The following is a 20,603-nucleotide window of genomic DNA, read 5'->3' on the forward strand; positions in this document are numbered from 1 at the left end:
ATTTTTAAAGGTATTAAGAATTACCTTAACTAGTAAAAATCAGTAAGTACTTTTTTGAAATGACTTTCCATAATGTAATTATTTTTCATTTTTATTCTTTATTGTTGGTAGCACAGTCAACCAGATGTTCAGACCCTTTAGCATTTTTCTTTATCTAATACTTCCTACATACCTTGGATCGAGAGATATTGTTAATTAATATTAGAGATACTATCATAGGATGTTAGCTGTTCCAATTAAATCTGCTTTTAAAAAATTGACTGATGGTGATTTTATTTATTTATTTATTTATTATTTAGATTTGTATGCCGTCCCTCTCCGCAGATTTTGTCAATGTCGAGAGTTGGTGCCTATTATTCTTACTTAGATTTACATCACAACTTTTTTCCAGAATCTCAAGACAGCTTAGTTTACTCTCCTGTGAGCCGCCCCTAGTTTTCGGAGAAGGGCGGCATACAAATCTAATAAATAAATAAATAAAATAAATAAACATGAAACCTGTAAGATTGATTGGGCTGAAACAAAATGAGTGTCTCATAGTTTCTTTTCGGCTCTCCACATCATTCTTCATACTCCTCAGTAACAAGCCTCAAAGTGTAGAATATTCACTAGACTCTTGCATTTACGGTATTATTTTTAAAAGGAATATTAAAGTTGGTGCAACTATAGCTTGGTTTAATGTATTTACGAATATTCTGGATTTTCAACTATTGTACTCTCACCATTAAACACTTCAAAATTTTATAATATCTTTCTTCTTATATTAATCTAAATACTTTCTGTTCCAGGATCTTATGTTTCTTTACAACAATTAAACTCTGTCGGATACAGACTTTAAAGTGAACAAATCCATGAGTGGGAATCGATCACTGAAGAAACGATGTGGGGAATTGCATCTGGAATCCCCTGCACGCTATGGTCACGTTCCTTCTACAGGATGTACATTGAGCAAATTGTTTCAGTTTCCAACACCACCTTTATCAAAGCATCAGTTAAAACGATTAGAAGAACACAAATATCAAAGTGCTGGACGGTCCCTACTTGAGCCACTTATGCAAGGTTTCTGGGAATGGTTAGTGCAAAGAGTACCAGCCTGGATTGCCCCTAATCTGATTACAATTGTTGGACTGATAATAAACATCTGCACAACCGTAATATTAGTATTTTACTGTCCAACAGCTACTGAGCAGGTAAGTTAAGATCTCTCATATTTTGGGGGGACAAGGATTTATTGCTATTAATGGATCAATTTATTTGTTTTGTTAATATTCTGTGAAATTTGCAGATTTGTGAGGAAAAAAGGGTAAACTGCTTTGTGTGCAAGATCTTGCTAGCTTGATATGGGAATTGTAGCCCAGCATATGTGAAAAACGTCAATGTAGGGAAGGTACATTTACAATTAAAATGCATTACAAAATACTCTAATTCAGTGTTAAGTATGGGATACACACAGTATATACATTTAAGATATGCAGATCTTTTGTAATGGGCTGAGATAATCTTGAGGAAAAGAGGAAGAACCACATTTAAAGCAATGATCAAATGAGAGAAATCTCAGCACAAAACAGATTAGGATTTGAGAAAGCATCTCTGACTTGACTCTTCCCATTCTCTTTAGAATAAAGGCTAGGAGAAATGAGAGAGACATATTCGGAGTTGCAAAATTCTGTTGCTGTAACCGTATAATAGAAGTAGTTTTAGTAGTCATGACTTTGGCATTCAAGTCTGATTTATTTCAAAGGGCTGACATCTTCAGTTTCATAAAATAATTGTTTGGAGTGTGTGAGGATATACCTGTTTGCAGCTTCTTGAGGCAATTGTGTTGTAGTTGGTGTTGGGCAACTGCCACCCAATCACAGGATAAGATTCAATCATTTTTAAAAGTTCCAGACACTTGTTAACATATGTCCTTGATTTCTATCAATAACTTTTTTTGCTTTCCAATCAAAACTCCTTAATATACTACATATTATGTAGCCCAAGTGAATCAGCATTTAGTTAGTTTATGCTGAGATAGTTGTTCTACTGCTTTTATTCATGAACTATTTAACAGTTACTAAATAGGATTCCTTATTAAATCTTTCATGTGAAAGAAGAATAGCTATTCATTTGTAAATATATTATTTTAAATTGCTTTTTTATTAAACTAGTGAAAGTTTGAAGGGTTGCTAGTTGTTGTCAAATTCACTTATCCTGTCCTGAGAAAAGATACCCTCTATCTCCTGGGCTGAAGCTTGTTCAGAATAATTTTTTGTAAGCATCTCACAGCATTTTGCACTGATAGGAATCTGTTTTTTAAAAAATTAATCTAAACATATCTTTCATTATTAGCTAGAGGTGACTAACTCCTTTGGTTGCTTTTTCTTTCAAGTTACCTTTTTTAAAAGGCTATATTTTCCTATTTTATCTTTTCAAGAGATTAGATCATTTTTATAGCTCTACAATGGATTTTTCAAAAAATTTACCCTGTATGTACAGAGCTGACATTTACTATCTATTATAACATAATTGGAGACTGTGTATTTAATACCTAATGAATATTGATGATGTTTCGAATAAAAATTTTCTTGACTCTTTTTAATTGTTTTTTGAAATTTTTATAACCATTCATTTTATCAACTGAGGAGGGACTAACTGAATGACAGTTGCATTTAAAAGAAAAGAAATGCAAAAAGAATTTTCAAACAACCATCTGACCATTTTTCCAATGTTAGCAATAGCAATAGTAATAACACTTAAACTTATATACCGCTTCACAGTGCTTTTTCAGTCCCCCTTGAGCAGTTTCCAAAGTCAGCATATTGTTCCCAACAATATGGATCCTCATTTTAGCATCTCAGAAGAATGGAAGGCTGAGTCAACCTGGTGAGGTTTGATCTGCCAAATTATTGTATAATCAGTAACAGTTTTGATCTGCAAAAGTATTGTATAATCAGTAACAGTTTGCATGTGCATGTGCCCAAAACTTCTGCACATGTGCAGAAACGGGTGGGCGGAGCCTCCTGCCCTTAAAGGTTTGTGGATCTGGGCTGTACTGGTAGCAACCCACCGCTGGGTATCATTGACTGCATTAAAAAACATATATGCATAAATTTCTCCAACCAAAATATCTCTATTATCACCATCACAAGTATTATTCTATAGATGTAAAGTACATTCTATATTCTTGATGGTGGAACCATTTATTAGGTTCTATTGAACTATGTTCAACTTAACACCTTCTATTAAATAGATCACTTGGTATTTTGGGGAAGTGCTGTGTTATGGACAAAAGCAGCTCAGGAACATATTCCTTATTTAGGCAGTCGCTCTACTCTGTGAGGGTGGAACACAGGTAGAGTAAAATGGGTCAAGCCCAGGATAAAGTATATTAACTGAAAAAGTCATAAACATGAGCATTGGTTGTAAAGGGTTTTTTGTCATCTTTGTAACTTTGAACAGTTGTTGCCCGAGGCAGCTGTTAAGCGAGATCTACCAGTTATCTTCATATAAGCAGTTGAGTTCAAAGGGAGTTTTCAAATCAAGGTGGAATGCTCAGACACTTGCACATATGTGGAAAAAAATATAACACAGTATCCAAAACCACCTTTGGAGCTTATTTACAAATTGTCACTGAAATGTGATTCAAAAACCAAATACTGTATTTTTAAATACTTTAATTTTTTGGAGTATAAGACACACACACACCCAAGGTGAAAGTTTAGGTGTATCTTATAGACCAAATACTGCCATGTTTTGCTTCCTGAACTACACGCGTTGTGTTTTTGCCCTCCCCGGTACCCAGAAGTATTCTACAGTGCTCTGCACATCCCGTTTTTGCCAAAAATAGGCTCATTTTTGAGCGCCCAAGTCCTCTGTCGCGTTTTCTCCCTCCCAGACCCCTAGAAGCATTCTGCCATGTCCAAACATCCTGTTTTTGCAAAAAAATGGGCAAAAACAGGCCATGCAAAGCACTGTAGTGTGCTTCTTGAGGCCTGGGAGGGAGAAAATGCGACACACAGAGGGCTTGGGAGTGTCTTGTAGTCCAGTGCATCTTATAGTCTGAAAAATACAGTACTTTATTTACACTCACATTTGCAGCATTTCAACAATGGGAATATCAATGGAAGACAAATATTAAATGTACTGCAATATTGTATAGTGAACTGTGGAGTGCACTTGTAGCCCAGTGCGCTTAGCTCAGGACGTGATGATGATGACTGCAAATATTACATTCAGAGAAAACTTATGTGGGATGTTTTATCTTTGGTATATTATTCAGTGCTGATAATCCAATTTCAAAAAACGCTGGATATGCAATAATCAAGTTGGATCATTTTTTCATACTTGGTGCAGTGTTGGAATCCTGGATGGTGATTTATTAATGAAACAGATCTTAAAAGGTTAATTTTCTTTCCTGTCAGCTGTTTTTCTGCCAAACATCAAACTGTATATAGTAAGTAGAGAGGGAGCTTTGATTATGATAACAGGTGCCTGCATATCTTATGCATCATAATTCCTTCTTTAGATGAAGGGCAAATCACCTTGTGCAAGCATGCATCAATGTCAGTAACAAGGCCAATACAGAATTTAATTTAATCTGGAAACTGTTTATGGATTATGTTTTCCCACATGGATTTGTACCACATTCATAGTCTGCTTTCTATTAATATATGATTTTAAAAATTGAGATATTCTCTGATTTAATGCAGTAAAGATGCACTTTCTCAGATTGGAAGAAAAAAACTTAACTCCTATTTACCTGCCTATGGAGATTCTCAGTTAGTTTTTTGTTTTTTTGCTTTTTTGCTCTTCCTAAGCAAAACGTTATAAAAGAAAAACAAGAAAGTCCAGTTGCCTCTTGAAAAAAACACTTTGGTGACAGTAGTTCCTGCCCTAACAAATAGTTTGGTTAACACAATTTATATTTAAAATTAGAATACCATTTCACCATATTAAACGTTATTAAAAGCTATCAAGAAGTGGCCTTTTATCATCCAGATTAAAGAATGAGATGGAAATCAGAAAAAAGAATAATGGCTACCTTCCAATTGTGAAGGCTGTTTCTGATTCCTTTGGATGCATTATGTTTATTATTCAGAAATAGAAATAAATGCATTGGCTGTCAACGCTGAGTATTCTTAAACAACATCTGGCTCACATAAGCACTGAACTTTAACTTGTGAACAAACTATCATGACTTGATTCATCTGGTGACATTATAGCAGTATTCTAGTATTTGAGGGACTGCTAAAAAGAAGAGGTAGTCAACTTATTTTCTAAAGCACCAGAAGGCACGAGGAAGAAACAATGGATAGAAACTGTCAAGGAGAAAAGCAACGTGGAATTTAGGAGAAACTTCCTATCTGTAAGGACAGTAAACCAGTGGAACAGCTTTTTGACAGAGGTTCTGGGTGCTTTGTCATTTTTAAAAAAAGACTGGACAGCCACTTGTCTGCTGCTTGAGCAGGGGGATGGACTAAAAGACCTCCAAGGTCCCTTCCAACTCTACTCTGATTGATTGATTGATTGATTGATTGATTGATTGATCGATCGATATAATGCTATGTTGTTGGCTAGTTTACAAATTACAGTGGTTGATTTCATTGTAAATGGTCATGTCAACTGACACCAATAGTGTCAATTACTTAGTGTTTATAACACCAATACTCCCTGTACTGCACTGGTTGCTGGTGTCTTGCAGGTGCAATTCATGGTGCTGGTTGCCACCTTTAAAGACCTCCATGGCTTGGGACCAGTTTTTCTCAGGGATCGTTTTCTCCCCAGTTCTTTCTACCGTTCAATCTGATCCAGCAGGATAGATATACTATTAGCCAGGGAAGGATAATTGTTGGGATTAAGGAGGTATGCTTTTTGTCTCATAATGCATTGCCCACTACAGTATATGGAAAATCCTTCCTCTAGAGATTAGCTTGCTGACCTTTCATAAGGCCCTAAAGACCTTGATATGTGCTCAGGTGCATGGCCCCAAGTATTGAAGGGTCCTGTCTCCTGACCGGGTTAACCGCCATGCATTGTAACATTCTTCTTAGCTGTTTTTTACTATTGTTTAGGTTTAATCTTAATACACTTTGCTGTAATACTTTGTGTATGCAAGAAATTTCAGAACAGGATATGAATAAAACAAGGAATATTACTTGCATTTTTCATAATCAATCATGCAGTAGAATAGACTGTCACTATATGAGATTCATGCCTGATTTAAGACCTACACATTTATTTACATGTTGCTGCTTTTTTACATACATTCTCTTTTAGGCACCTCCTTGGGCATACATTGCATGTGCTTGTGGCCTTTTCATCTATCAGTCTTTGGATGCAATAGATGGGAAACAGGCAAGAAGAACCAATAGTAGTAGTCCTCTGGGAGAACTATTTGACCATGGCTGTGATTCATTGTCCACAGGTACTGCACTAGATAATGGTCTATTAAGTAATTTATGAGGAGAAAACTTTCTAAAACTATTTGGTACTCTAATAGGATTAGAATAATTTACCTCGGTTGCATAATTCTCATGCCACAGGTCAGAACTTTGGTAATATATTTTGTAAAGGTTTTACATTTGATTAGTTTCATATTAGCAGGTTGTAGTCTCCAATTGACTATTTGGGAAGCTAAGCACAGTTTGGCCTGGTTAGTATTTCCTTAGCATCCATGGAATGCTAGAGCTCCAGATTAGGCTGGAAAATCGCAAAGTTATCAAGATCAAAGGGAATCCTTTTTTTATTTTATACTAAGTCCAGGATGGCGAACTATGGCATGTGTGCCCAAGGTGGCACGCAGAGCCCTCTCTGTAGGAACGCATGCTCTTCTGGGTTCCATCACGCGCATGCACACCAGCCAGCGGCTGTCTTTTGGAGTCCGGCATGGGCATGCACGCCAGCCAGCTGGTCTTCACACAAAGACCAGTTGGCTGACACACAAAGACCAGTTGTGTGTGACAGATCCTAGAATATTTAAATTTCCTTAAAACTTTAAATAATTTCCCAAATTCTGCAAAGAGAAAGAACAGTTGAACCAAAACTAAACTACTTGCAGACTGTGGTTTCAGTGGCTTTCTTGCTCTTTTAGTAGTGTTCTGTATAAAACAGGAACACATATAAAACAGATTCTGATTTCCCACCCACCCTCCTCCAAATTTCAGCCTTGGAGTTTTATGGCATAACCCAAGAAGTTTTCTGGTGAAGAAAGACTAAAGTTAATCACATGTATTTTGGAGGAGGGAAGCTTGTTACTTAATTTGTTTATATGTGTGCATGCGCTTAGGTGCGCCTCCACACACACAGAGATATGTGTTGATGCAGTCTTTGTGACAGACTCACTTGTCTACTTTCGATCCGTTCATCTGTTTGCTCTCAGAACTCAGATGCACCTCTAAACTGTGCCCTGTCACTCAAGAGTAGATCTGTTCATCGCATTTCTCCCAAGGCATTCTTCATAGTGTACCTATATTGTGATTCATGTGCTAGACTCTGAAGTGGCTCAAATACAATTTTTATTTTCTGTTTGGACCATTTTGTCATTGTTAGACATTCAGACTGACATGAACATTGAAACATGATGCACTTGATAAGCCAGGAATTAAATTCTTGCTAAAGATTATTTACCTTTTCTCACCACTGTATTAAACTACTACCAAGTTATCCCTACTAAATAAAGTCATGAGAGTCAATTTGGTATAGTGATTAAAGACATGACACTGTGAATTCTAGTCTTGCTTTAGGTGCAAAGCCAGATGGGTGATTTTAGGACAGGTATTCACTCTCAGGCCAAGGATCGAAGCAAAGGCAAGTGATTTTTGTAAGTGTTGCCAAGAAAACTGTTTGGATTGCAATAATCAAGACTGACTAAAAATCACATACACACGCAAAACCAAATAAAGTAAAATTAATACAGAAACTGCACATACCAAAACCTTATGCCGCAGGTGAAAACTTGGGTAATACATTTACAAAAATAAAGGGTATTCTAAAACCATCCTGTTGGAATATTGATTAATGGTTCATCATAATGTATGCTTTGCTGTATTATACTATGATAGAAAGAAATAGGCAAAGGTCTTTATATGTATATCTTGGTAAGAATGCTGTTGTCACTATTGCAGCATAAGCTGTTATTTGTCTATGAATAAATGATAACAAATTACACAGTTGCTATTTTTTGTGGTACCGTATATTTATTAATTTCTCCCGCCATTCTGTGATCAAATTGGACTGGTACTTGTTTTTGGGTTGTGCTTTTAGTAGATATTAATTGTTAATAACACAACTAGCAAGGTTGTAAGGTCACAACAATTATTATGAATATTTATTTATAAAGTACTCCAAGCAGGATGCATAATACTTGAAAACAATTGCACACAGCAGCTTGCATCAATGGCTAAGCTGTACATTTCCTAATTAGATTGCACAAAATATGTTCAAGATTCTGCAATATTTTCTATAATAATAGAATAAAGGTAATTTTTTTCTCTGTTGCCTATTATAGAAAACATTTTATGACTGTTTCAAAGTAGTACAACAATTGTGTGATCTATTTTTTTTCTATTTGGAATCATGTTATTGAATTATGAAATGAACCAAATAAAGACACTTTTTCTCTTTTATTATAGTCAGACTTTCAATATTCCCCATCATGGCTGTAGAATTATCAAGGGGGGGAATTCTCATTCAGTATTGAGATTCAAAGGAAATAAAACTTAATTCAAATAAAATATTTGAAACTAGGTTTGATTTGAGATAAACTGATTTTAAAAAGAATCATGCATTGTATTGGGAAAGATCCAAACTCTTGCAGTTAGCTTATTTCTATGACTGAGTGGAACAAAATAACAGTGATGGGGGACCATTTAGAAATATTAACTCCTGGCAGATAGTTTCAAGGATTTCACTACAATATTTTTTTCTATATTTCCCCATGCCTCTAATGAGCCGAGAGTTGTCTAACAACAAAGCTATAGAGAAAATGTAATGAGTTAATACAAACTTTTAAAAAACTTTCAAATGCTAATTAAAAATAAATTCTTACTACTAAAGAACAAACAATTTGAGACTCCTTGACCATTTGTTTTTCTGAAGTGGCAGTCTCTGGAATTGGCATGGTTTATTACTTAACTACTCACTTTACAATTAGAAGGCCCAATCAGTCTCCATTCCTCCCCCCACAGCTTTGATCATATGGCAGGAAAGCTGCACAGTACCTCTATAAACAGAAAGCATAGTAAATCCATAACATCTTTAAATCTCCTAAGCAGTTTAAACTGCTTTAGAAACTTGATTACTATTCAGACTGAATACTTCAAAGTTTTGGGTAGCGTAGGCTGTAGGATATCAAAGGCAAGATGTTGAAATTAAATTTCCTATAAATAGTCCAATATTGCTAATGGTATAATTGTATGCATGTCTGAAAAGAAAACTCATTAAGTTGAATATCATTAGATTTTTATCCCCCTATTATTTATTGATATTTACATTTATGTAAACACATACACATTCATACAATCTCAAGTTGGCAATGACATCTAGTGCTCCCTACCTCTTATTTTTTCCACATCAACCCTGTGAGATGAATTAAGCTGAGAAGGAATAACTGGTCCCAAATCACCCAACTGGCCTACATGCTTAAGGGCGGCCTAGAAGTTACAGAGTCTGATTTCTAGGTCAGCATCTTAACCATTACATCAAATTGTTCCCCAATATGTACTTTGAGAATTAATTTTTTAATTTATTTTCAAACTGAGTGAATTCACAGGTGACCGAGCATCCAGTATCATTTCCAATATAGTTAGGAGTTCTGAAATTTGTTGCCATGTCTATTGTTTGTGTTTATTCATAGTGTCTTTATGCTAGCACAAAATATTAACCCTTCGTGGAAATTTTATTTTTAATCTTGCACAAGTGTAAAATGTAATTGATGACACTTTAAAAGTTGGAGACAATTCTTTTGAAGTAAATGTTTGTTGTGAATCGTATACTTTCTAGAATCCATCAGAAATAAATTTACATATTGTTATTAAGCAGCCATAATGATCCATTAGCAAATACAGTATGTGCATTTTCTACCTCTTAGTTTAATTTATTTTATCTTCAGTCTTCGTGGTTTTGGGAACGTGTATCGCTGTGCAACTGGGGACAAATCCTGACTGGATGTTTTTCTGCTGTTTTGCTGGGACATTCATGTTTTACTGTGCACATTGGCAGACATATGTCTCTGGAACAATGCGCTTTGGAATGTAAGTAATGTAGCTGAGAGAAATATTTTGTTGTCTCACCTATCTTTTTAAAGTTGTAAAATGAAACCTGATAAAAACAATTTTAATTGTTTAAATTTGTTGTTTAAATTCAGTGCCAGCTAGATGCAGTAACAACTGATTTTGCATATTTTAAAAAATCATTTTTAAAAAACATCTTTCCTTCTTTGAATGATAATGTCTGGTTCCCATATCACTTACTATGGAATTAACAGTGTCTGTCTGTATGATGAATAATTAATTAGGTCATGATAGCATCATACCGGTAGTATGATAGATATATTTGAAAGTTAGATCCAGATTTTTTTTTCAAAAGCTACAAAATCACTGCTTGGTTCATGCTGCTAATTGTATAACTTTTTCATTTCAAAGGTAGGACTGCTCATTTAGAAATAATGTTCATACACTTTGTCTCTCATCTCTTGGTTGCGAGGTTAAAAAGCATTGGGTACACAATGACGCAAAACCATAATACACTGTAATTTATTTTATTTAAATTTAGTCTGTAGGAATCCAGCCACTGTTGTTTTTATAAAGGATAGGTTTATATTTTAATATATTAGATAAAGCAATCCAGTTGTCAACAACCCACACTTTATTAAGCAATGGCAGTATGGGAAACAGCATTAAGTTCATGGCTAATAAATTTCTAAAATACAAGACTTTTAAAATTCAGTTTAGAGCATTCTAAGTAATAGGATAAAAGAAGGCTATATTCAAATGCATGGCCTTTGTATGATCCTTTTCACTTTCTGAAGCAGTAAACTTCAATTGATTTCATGTGAGGTTTGAGTTCTTAGGAAAGATAAATCTTACATATTCACTAACACTAGAGCAAGATATTAAACATAGGTCCTGAAATGTAACCCAAGATTTAAAATGCTTCTTCACTGAGTTAAGAGATAGCAGGATCATGCAAATTTCATCATTTAAGTATGTACTAATAAATATAAATTAAATGAAATATCCTTATAGAGATTTCTTGTGATTTATTGAATAATATTTAAGTCTATCTATCTATCTATCTATCTATCTATCTATCTATCTATCTATCTATCTATCTATCTATCTGCCACACTTTTTAAAATAAATAACTCAAGGCAGCAAACATACTACCCTCCTCCTATCTTCTCTATATCAACAACCCTGTGATGTAAGTTGGGCTGAAAGAGAATGACTGGCCCAGAGTCACCCAGCTGGTTTTTCATGTCTAAGATGGGACTAGAACTCACAGTTTCTGCTTTCTAGCCTGGTACCTTAACCAAGTCTAAGACAAATACGGTATTTAAAGAATCTAATGTGGCTACAACTTTATATGCTTTTGTTTTAGACATACAATTGGACTACCTAAGTGTTAAATGTACTATTTTTAAAATAATAAAATAATAACACTGAAATGTTGCCATTAAAATATATATTCAATTTCAAAGTACTTTATAATCTATTATTTTCTGTTCAGATATGATTTTATGTAACATAGATGGTCATAATAGAGAAATTAAGTTAAAAAACTTTTTTTTCATTCATTCATAATGGTGATCATTTGTAAGTACTGCTAGGATTACATGAGGCTAATATAAAGTTGACTATAATATTTTAAACTGGATTTTTATGAGATTTGTTTAGCAACTGTTAAAGGAATTATATATTGCTTTCAAAATACAGTATTTCTGGTCTCCCTCTTTTAAATTACTGATTGCAATTCATGACACTTAGGAATTTTGCAGTGGGGTTCAACTAATTGGGGATTACAATTGTTGTTTTCTTCTCTTTTTAATTTTAACATTGTAACTTTTAAAAGATTTCTTATGATTTCTTATGGTTTCTTCATTTATGAGTAACAATTTGTAGTCATAGAACTTTAAAACTGAAATGTCCTCGCCTCCCCTCACTCTTAGATTTGATGTTACTGAGTCTGAAGTCGGTATTGTAATAATTCACCTCCTAACAGGAATTCTTGGATCTGAATTTTGGAATGATACGGTAAATGAGAAAAATTGGTTTTGCCTAGGAAGCAATGATGCAAAGTCTATGGAGGCAGCCCTTTTTTGTCATGCACACTAAAACTGAAAAAAAGGCAATTGTTTTACTAAGGTTATTTCCAGACATTTGTTTCAATATAAGATGATACAGTATACGTATAATATCTGAATAGAAGACACAAATTCAGTCAGATTATAAAGTTTCCTTTCTGCCTTATTTTTAAAAAGACTTTGTTTTGAAACATGGATGTTTTCTTGCTTATTGGTTGTAAAATAGACAGAACTGACATAATCTCAAGAAAAAAGTAATGGAATGTTGGAGCAATTCATTATGTATAATCAGAATTAATTTTGTTCTTTTGTAAGAAACCTTTCCACCAGGAAAAAAGAATTATGTGGATCGCTACTTAGAAATATACACTCACTCTTTGATTAGCTACTACCTTCATTTATGACCATTCACAAATATGAGGTTTATTAAAAATGAATTCCAATTCACTTGTTTCTATTTGTGATCAAATTTTGCACCTGACACTAACTAACACACACATTTCAGTTGCATAGTTCACATAGCGACCATTTTGCTAATGACATGGGCATATTTATGTTCATACAAATATTCCCATTCATCCTTTGCAGTTCCTTGACCTCAAGCTCAACAAAGATTCTACAATCTCCTTTTTAAAATGTATAACAAATACATTTCTTATAAGTTTAAATTCTGTTATCTAGTTCTCCTTTCTAAAATACTAGGAAAAAAACATTTGAACTTTTAGCTGTGCTAATTTTTCTGTTCTTTTGGGGGGCGGCATATAAATCCAAATAGAGAGAGAGAAAGAGAGAGAGAGATGGTTTTTAATAGTTCTAATGTGTCATTATAAACATAATTAATATAAGCAAGTTTATTTATTCCTTGAATTCATTTCTTTTTGCAAATGGGTTCCAGAGAGAACAGGGGGATATCCAGGGGGCCTTTCTGCATGGTCCTGCCAAAGCTTTGGTTTTATCCTGGACCCAAAGGGCAGCCAAAAATTTGAATAGAAATGTGCTATGTGACTTGTCTTTACCCTTTGATTCCGACACTCACAGAAGAACTGCAAGTACTGAAAAGGGCTAAATGACTAGTAGAGCACATCTGGAGGAAAACAAGATATGAATCCAACTCTACACAAATAAGAACTGCTATTAAGGCATACCTCATAGCAAAACTCCATTATTTCTTGCTCTTATTGCATCTTCAGAGTGTCACCCAATGGACCTGTTCAGAATAACCCAGTCCTTCTAGGAATGAGTTGCACGCTTTCCTAAATTGGGAGTCCCTACACTCAGTCACTCAAGCCCTGATGATCTCAGATTTGGACTATTGAAACAGCTCTATATTGGTCTACCCTTGAAGAGTATTCAGAAGCTTCTGCTACTGCAACTGTAGTTTTGAAGACCTAGGGTGGCCCATATTACACTGCTGTTCCATGAGCAGCAGTTTTCTTCTGGGTCCAATTCAAAGTGTTAGTTATCTTCTATAAAGACCTACATGGCATGGATCCAGGTATCTGAGGAACTACCTCATTCTAGTGGGATTGGCCAACATTGGCAGAAGAGGCATGCTATAGATCCTATCAGTCAAGGAACTTCAGCTGGCAGGATCCAGGAGAAGAGCGTTTTTCTTCTATGGCACCCACCCTCTGGAACATTGTGCACCCCCACCCCCAAGATCAGATCTCCATTCTCCCTTCTGGTCTTCTGAAATGCCTTGAAGACCTGGCTCTGTCACCTGGGGCCTCAATGGAAGAGTGACATCTTGGAGGCCGTTAATGGATTAGTCAGACCTCAACCCCTTCCCATGTACTCTTTGCTCCCTTCTTCCATCTTGATTAGTTGAATTTTAACTGAAATTTAAATGTATCGATCTCATTTATTGTTTTGATTTATTGTGCGACTCTTGCGTCGACGAAAACATAAGAAAGGAAGAAATTTCTACTAATATTGATTTTTGGAAAGGAAAATCTCACACAAAAGGAATTTCTAAAGTAACTTTGATATATTGATACCTAGGAATGTTAATCCTTTTTATAATAGATTAAAATGAGATATTTGCAATAGCTGCAATTCAGATATGATTTCTTGCAGTATGAATGAAAGCTTGTATATTTGGGCAAGAAGAGTTCAGACTATCATGCAGACATTTATTGTTCCTACTGTATAGAAGAAAATAGCAATATACATAGAACATAAAAATATTGACACTTTGGGGGCCATTTGGGGTGAACTCACTTTTGTTGCCAGCAATTTAGACATTAATGGCTGTGTGTTGCATAATTTTGAAGGGACAGCACATTTACACTGTTATACAAGCTGTATACTCACTACTTTACATTGTAACCAAGTGTCATTTCATCAGTGTTGTCACATGAAAATATACAGTGGTACCTTAAGATACGAACTTAATTGGTGCCGGGGGGAGGTTCGTAAGACGAAAGGTTCGTAAGACGAAACATTGTTTCCCATAGGAAACAATGTACTGTAAAGTCAATTAATCCGTGCAACAACAAAAAAAACCCGCAAAAAAACGCTGCCGCCCGGCTGTCACCTTTTAAAACAGCCGTGCGGCAGGAGATAGGCTTTGAGTTTTTGGCTGGGGGGGGGGGGTAGAAGTAGGACCTTCCTAACTCCCCCCCCCCCAGCCACAAGGAGCGGCGAAGCGGCGAAGTGACGTGGAGGAATGAAGTGACGTCCCGCTCATCGCCCGTGTCTGGCAGAAGCTTCTGCCCGAGTGCTCTTGGCCGGCGGGATTCAAAGTGCTGGGGTGGGAGGTGTCCCGACAGCCCCACCCCACCCCAGCACTTTGAATCCCGCCGGCCAAGAGCACTCGGGCAGAAGCTTCTGCCAGACACGGGCAATGAGCGGGACGAGCGGCGCGGAAGCCTCTTGCAGCAGCTGCCACAGCCATCGGCTTCCGCGCCGCTCGTCCTGCTCATTGCCCATGTCTGGCAGAAGCTGCCACCCGAGCGCTCTTGCCCAGCGGGAGGCGAAGCACTGGGGTGGGGTGGGGGGCTGTCGGGACACCCCCACCCCAGCACTTTGAATCCCGCCGGCCAAGAGCACTTGGGCATAAGCTTCCCCCTCATCGCCCGTGTCTGGCAGAAGGTCTGCCCGAGTGCTCTTGGCCGGCGGGATTCAAAGTGCTGGGGTGGGAGGTGTCCCGACAGCCCCACCCCCACCCCAGTGCTTCGCCTCCCGCTGGGCAAGAGCGCTCGGGTGGCAGCCCCCGCTCCCCCGGCACAAAACTAACCCCGCCCCCTGGGCAGCCAGAAGGCTCCTTTGGGAAGGCGGCCGCAGGGGGAGGAGGTGGAGAGACAGGATAACTTTGCACCGCTTCGGAGCCCGTTTCTTTCCTGCTGCCACTATCTTCTTGAAGGTTTTCCCAACGAAGCGCTGCGCTGGGCTCCGAAGTGGCGCAAAGTTCTCCCTGCCTCCTCTGCGGTTGGGAGGCTCCTTGGGGAAGGTGGCAGCAGAGGAGGCAGGGAGAACTTTGCGCCACTTCGGAGCCCAGCGCAGAGCTTCGTTGGGAAAACCTTCAAGGAGATAGTGGCAGCAGGAAAGAAACGGGCTCCGAAGCGGTGCAAAGTTATCCTGTCTCTCCACCTCCTCCCCCTGCGGCCGCCTTCCCAAAGGAGCCTTCTGGCTGCCCAGGGGGTGGGGTTAGCTTTGTGCCGGGAGAGCGGGGGCTGCCACCCGAGCGCTCTTGCCCATCGGGAGGCGAAGCACTGGGGTGGGGGTGGGGCTGTCGGGACACCTCCCACCCCAGCACTTTGAATCCCGCCGGCCAAGAGCACTCGGGCAGAAGCTTCTGCCAGACACGGGCGATGAGGGGGAAGCTTCTGCCCGAGTGCTCTTGGCCGGCGGGATTCAAAGTGCTGGGGTGGGAGGTGTCCCGACAGCCCCACCCCCACCCCAAAGATCTTCCCGTCTGCAGAGGCTGGCTGAGCCGGAAGATCGCAGCGCGTGTTGCCTGCGCTGGCGAGGGAAGCCAAGCCGGGAGCGATCTTCCGGCTCAGCCAGCCTCAGCGGATCAAGCCCGGCCCGGCAGCTGCCTTCCGTCACTGAGCCTCGCCGGCCGGGAAGATCACAGCGCGCGTTGCCTGCGGCGGCGAGGGAAGCCAAGCGGGGAGCGGCGGCGACGCTGCTCCGGTTGCCTGGTCCTCTCCTGCCTCCCAAGCTGATGTTCCCCGCTGCGTCGGGCGCCGCCAGCCCCGAGTCGGACGCACCCTCCCCGCAGCGCCCAGCCGCTGCCCGCCCCGTCCTAGCCGGAGCCTGAGCCGGGTCCGCTCGGTCGCGCCTCCTCGCCCGCCGCCCGCCCAGGATGCAGACCTGCTGCCTCTCCCCGCGCCAGCCGCCGGCCCGATCCTGCGCCTCCTGCTTCCCCCCCCAGCCAAAAATACAAATGCGGTCACCCGCGGAGCAATGAGAAGCTGAAGTCGCTGGCGGTTTCAGACTCCCGCTGCTCCACGCTCCTCCGCCCTGCCTGTCATGCGGCGGCAGACCCTCTTTGTGTTTTTCGCTGAGGGGGGGAGCAGGAGGACCTTCCTGACTCCCTCCCCCAGCGCCGGACCTCCAGCCAAAAACCCAAAGCGGCCTCCCAACCTGCCGCCGCCCGGCTGTTACCTTTTAAACAGCCTCCCGAAGTCGAACGCCAAACCCGAACTTCCGGGTTCGGCTTCGGGAGGCTGCTGGGAAGCCCCCCAGCTGTTTTAAAAGGTGACAGCCGGGCTGCGGGGCTTCCCAGTAGCCTCCGGAATGCCGAACCTGGAAGTTCGGGTTTGGCGTTCGTAAGACGAAAAAAGTTCGTAAGAAGAGGCAAAATTTCCTGAACCCCGGGTTCGTATCTCAGGTTGTTCGTAAGACGAGGGGTTCGTATCTTGAGGTACCACTGTATACTTAAATATTTACAAAATGTGATGGGGTGTACTCACTTCTGTGACATATTGTATATATATATGTATACACACAGAGACAAGCACGCACACACACACACACACACAGTATTGAAAACTATCATGGAGTTTGACTTCATATGCAGTTTCATTATGGTCTTCTGGCATGCCTGCCATTCCTACAGTCTTACCTGTTGTTTTTTCCTTCTAAAATTCCTGTAACATCTTATTTTTTTTCTTTTTGATTGATATGGGATCTATGCAAGATTGCTTAATCTAATTCTGTGGTTTTCAGGTATGGATTGCTATATATGTATGTCTTTTGATGCATGGGTTTGTATACCTGTCTCCAATGCTTGAATATAGATATAAAATATAGGTAAGAGTTCTTGCTAGGACTTAGATTTCTGTTTCAACTTTCTGAAACAATAAATGGATATTAGTGGATAATTCCCAAATAACCCAGTTATCCACCATATGATAAACTAGATATTGTGCTAATAGTGGTCAAACATCAAATACATTTTCCAGAAATTATCAACTGTACATTTAAACATTTGCTTTCATTCTTTGCATATGAAATGGTCTATGTTTATGTTAAATACAATAATATTTTCCAATGCAATTGTACTTCGGTGGCTTGAAACATTATAGAAAGTGGATAATGTCTCTTTGTTGATGTATATCAATATATGCATTGTATCTGTACTACCTATGTTTAAAGGACAGTTTCCAAAGGCCAAAGGCCAACTGTAGTTCTTGGCCTGAACAAAATTACAGTGTATACATCTTTGAGGAAGAGCTTTATATTGAACACACAAACTAGGAATAGACCAAGAGCATGATGTGATGATTTATACACTAACTTAAAACTATGATTTCAAATTGTGACTACTCATGGGTTCATACAGTCAATCTCGATTTAGCATAATCTATTTATTTAAAGCACAATGAGTCAATTCACTGAAATGAACAGTATAGAAAATTTAAATCACTACAGAATGAAAGGAGAAAGATAGTTGAATCCACTATTTGTCTTAAAAGCTTTCTATCTAAATTCTTTTTGCTGGTGGGCAAGGTTTAAATTTCTTCAACTGCTTGTCATTGTTCAGAATAAATTAAAATGTAATATTCCTAGCTGTCCTTTTGTATAGCCAAAGGATTGGTCAGAAGGAAAATTCTGAAAGTTTATCTTGCAATGAGAAAAAGAATGAGTAGAATGAGGGGGGGGGGGGTAATTAAAATATTTTTTAAAAACTATATAACTAATGGCACTCATTGGCTTCACAGTGCAGAGCTATTATTTATTTTTATGTAGTTAATTTTTAGTATGTTCTCCTGTTTTATTCAGTCAGAGTGGTCAGGACCATAATTCTAAATTGCCATAGAACACATATGATAGAGAGCCAGAAATACTTTAAATTTTGACAACACTCAAGCTTGTTTTAAAATGTAAATGTGTCTTTTTCTCTCTCTTACCTTGTGCATGATAAACAAGAGCTGCCGTGCCTGCAAAAGTATTTAAAATTGCTTTGAGTAATTCTTCTTTTTTGGCTTTTTTTGTACCTAATCAGAATTGATGTGACTGAGGTGCAAGTCTTCATAATAAGCATGCATTTACTGACAGCAATTGGAGGACTTCAATTTTGGCAAACTATGGTAATTTTGTCCATCTCTGTATTTATATCTTTTAGTCTTCGGTTCTAAATAAATTAATTTCTTTATATATTTATATTATTCTTATTTTTATTGGAAATATTTTAATAAAGTGCTGTGATTCAGTCAAAATCTCTGCCATAAGAAATAATTTTGACTGGTATCTAAACAGGTTACAAATGTACTGGATAGTTCAGTAGCACAAACTAGTAGACACTAGATGCATAAACTAAAAATCAGTAGACTAGTAGAGCTATGCATCATTTGGACGGATGCTTTGCATAGTACTAGGATTATGCAAGGATTGGAATATACTGTACATTTTCTTTCTAATCCAGAACAAGCCATTACATACTAGAAGTTCTACTGAACCACTTCAGTCAGCCATGGTTCAGCAGAAACAAAACTAGAATGTTTTCATTGTTCTAGCTATTAGTTGAATCAAACTCTGGAGAGATCCCTGAGTATTTGATGGGTGAGTATAGCAAGGGCTGGCTCCCTTTCACTCTTTCTTTTCAATAGCCTTCAGGGAGTTATATCCTATCAGCTTTACCTCCAGTCTCTACCACCTGTGTTCAAATTCCTCAGCCACCACTAACGCTCTTGGTTTTTTTCTTAACTGCACTCACAACCAATCACATTTTGATTTGTAACTACAGCAAAAAAAGGCCCATTTTGTTCCATATAAAGACAATGTTTAGCTCAAGCATGGAACACCTGAAACCAGCTGTTCTGTTTAGTTTATGCATGGAATGTTATGTACATCCTTAGATAGCTTCTTTCCAAACTTGCTGTTCTGAATATTGAAGCAACATGTGAAGCTCTTTTCCAGTCTTTTAGGTGGAGGGGGAACCCACAAAGTAACTCGGCCAATTCTTTGAGAGACATGCCTGTCTCGACCCTCGACTTGGATTTAGTGGGACAGCTTGCAAAGAATCTCCAATTGGCATGCATAAATCTACTAATGTAAATCTTATGCTATAAATAAAATTCAAATAATGGTAAAGAAACAACTAACAAGATAATTTGGTTGCCATAGATGCTTGAGCATGTTGTTTTATCTACAACAATTGTTTGTGTCATATGTTTGTAGGTTATTTAAATATTGAAAATGAATAATTGGTGGATCTTATAAAATATATTACACTAAAAGCAAATAAAACAAACAAATAATTTTAAAACTTCCATAAATGCTCATTTCAAACAATGTTGCTTTCATTTGGTACCCTAAGCTACTTATGTTGTTTTTTATATTGAGTAAAAAAAGGCATTGTGCTGAGTGTACTAAACAAAGAGAAATACTGAATAGATTGGTATATATACTTAAACATTCTACTTTTCTTTCTGTATCATGTATGTTTACATGATAGTTGCACAAAACATGTTCTAATGGTATTAGTATTTGCAGTATTCTGTGCAAAGGTTGAAGAGAAACAAATTGAATGGGACAGAGAATAAGGATAGCAGTCTTCTTTACTATATTTCATGCTAGTGTAGTCATAGAATATTCTGAAAGAGTATATTGTTGTGGCCTCCCTTCAGTTTTGTTTATCTTAACACGTGTGATTATGTATATAATGAAATATCTGAAGCAGGAGTGGATTCTAACTCATCTCACTGCCAGTTCACTTCCTCCTATGCCACGTGCTAAAAAAAACAAATTTAAAAATTTAAAAAGCCAAAAACAAACTTGGCTTCTGCACATGCTCAGAAGAAAATAAAAACTATTTAAAATAAAATAAAGATGGCGGCACCCACGGAACGGCACTGATTGAACTGGGTCG

The 20,603-nt window shown here is 38.1% G+C and overlaps 1 protein-coding gene across 2 annotated transcripts in view; it reads left to right on the forward strand.

Annotated features, from left to right (window-relative positions):
• CEPT1 (choline/ethanolamine phosphotransferase 1) overlaps positions 1–20,603 on the forward strand; it is a 35,310-nt gene that overhangs the window by 1,660 nt on the left and 13,047 nt on the right. For both annotated transcript variants that reach the window (XM_070745744.1, XM_070745745.1), the window contains exons 2-5: positions 789–1,190; positions 6,259–6,406; positions 10,091–10,232; positions 18,738–18,822. In XM_070745744.1, the coding sequence (XP_070601845.1) occupies positions 852–1,190; positions 6,259–6,406; positions 10,091–10,232; positions 18,738–18,822 (714 nt within the window). In that variant the 5' untranslated portion in view covers positions 789–851. The remainder of the gene's footprint in view (positions 1–788; positions 1,191–6,258; positions 6,407–10,090; positions 10,233–18,737; positions 18,823–20,603) is intronic.

Source organism: Erythrolamprus reginae, chromosome 3 (assembly GCF_031021105.1).
Source record: "Erythrolamprus reginae isolate rEryReg1 chromosome 3, rEryReg1.hap1, whole genome shotgun sequence".
In the NCBI taxonomy this organism is placed as follows: Eukaryota; Metazoa; Chordata; class Lepidosauria; order Squamata; family Dipsadidae; genus Erythrolamprus; species Erythrolamprus reginae.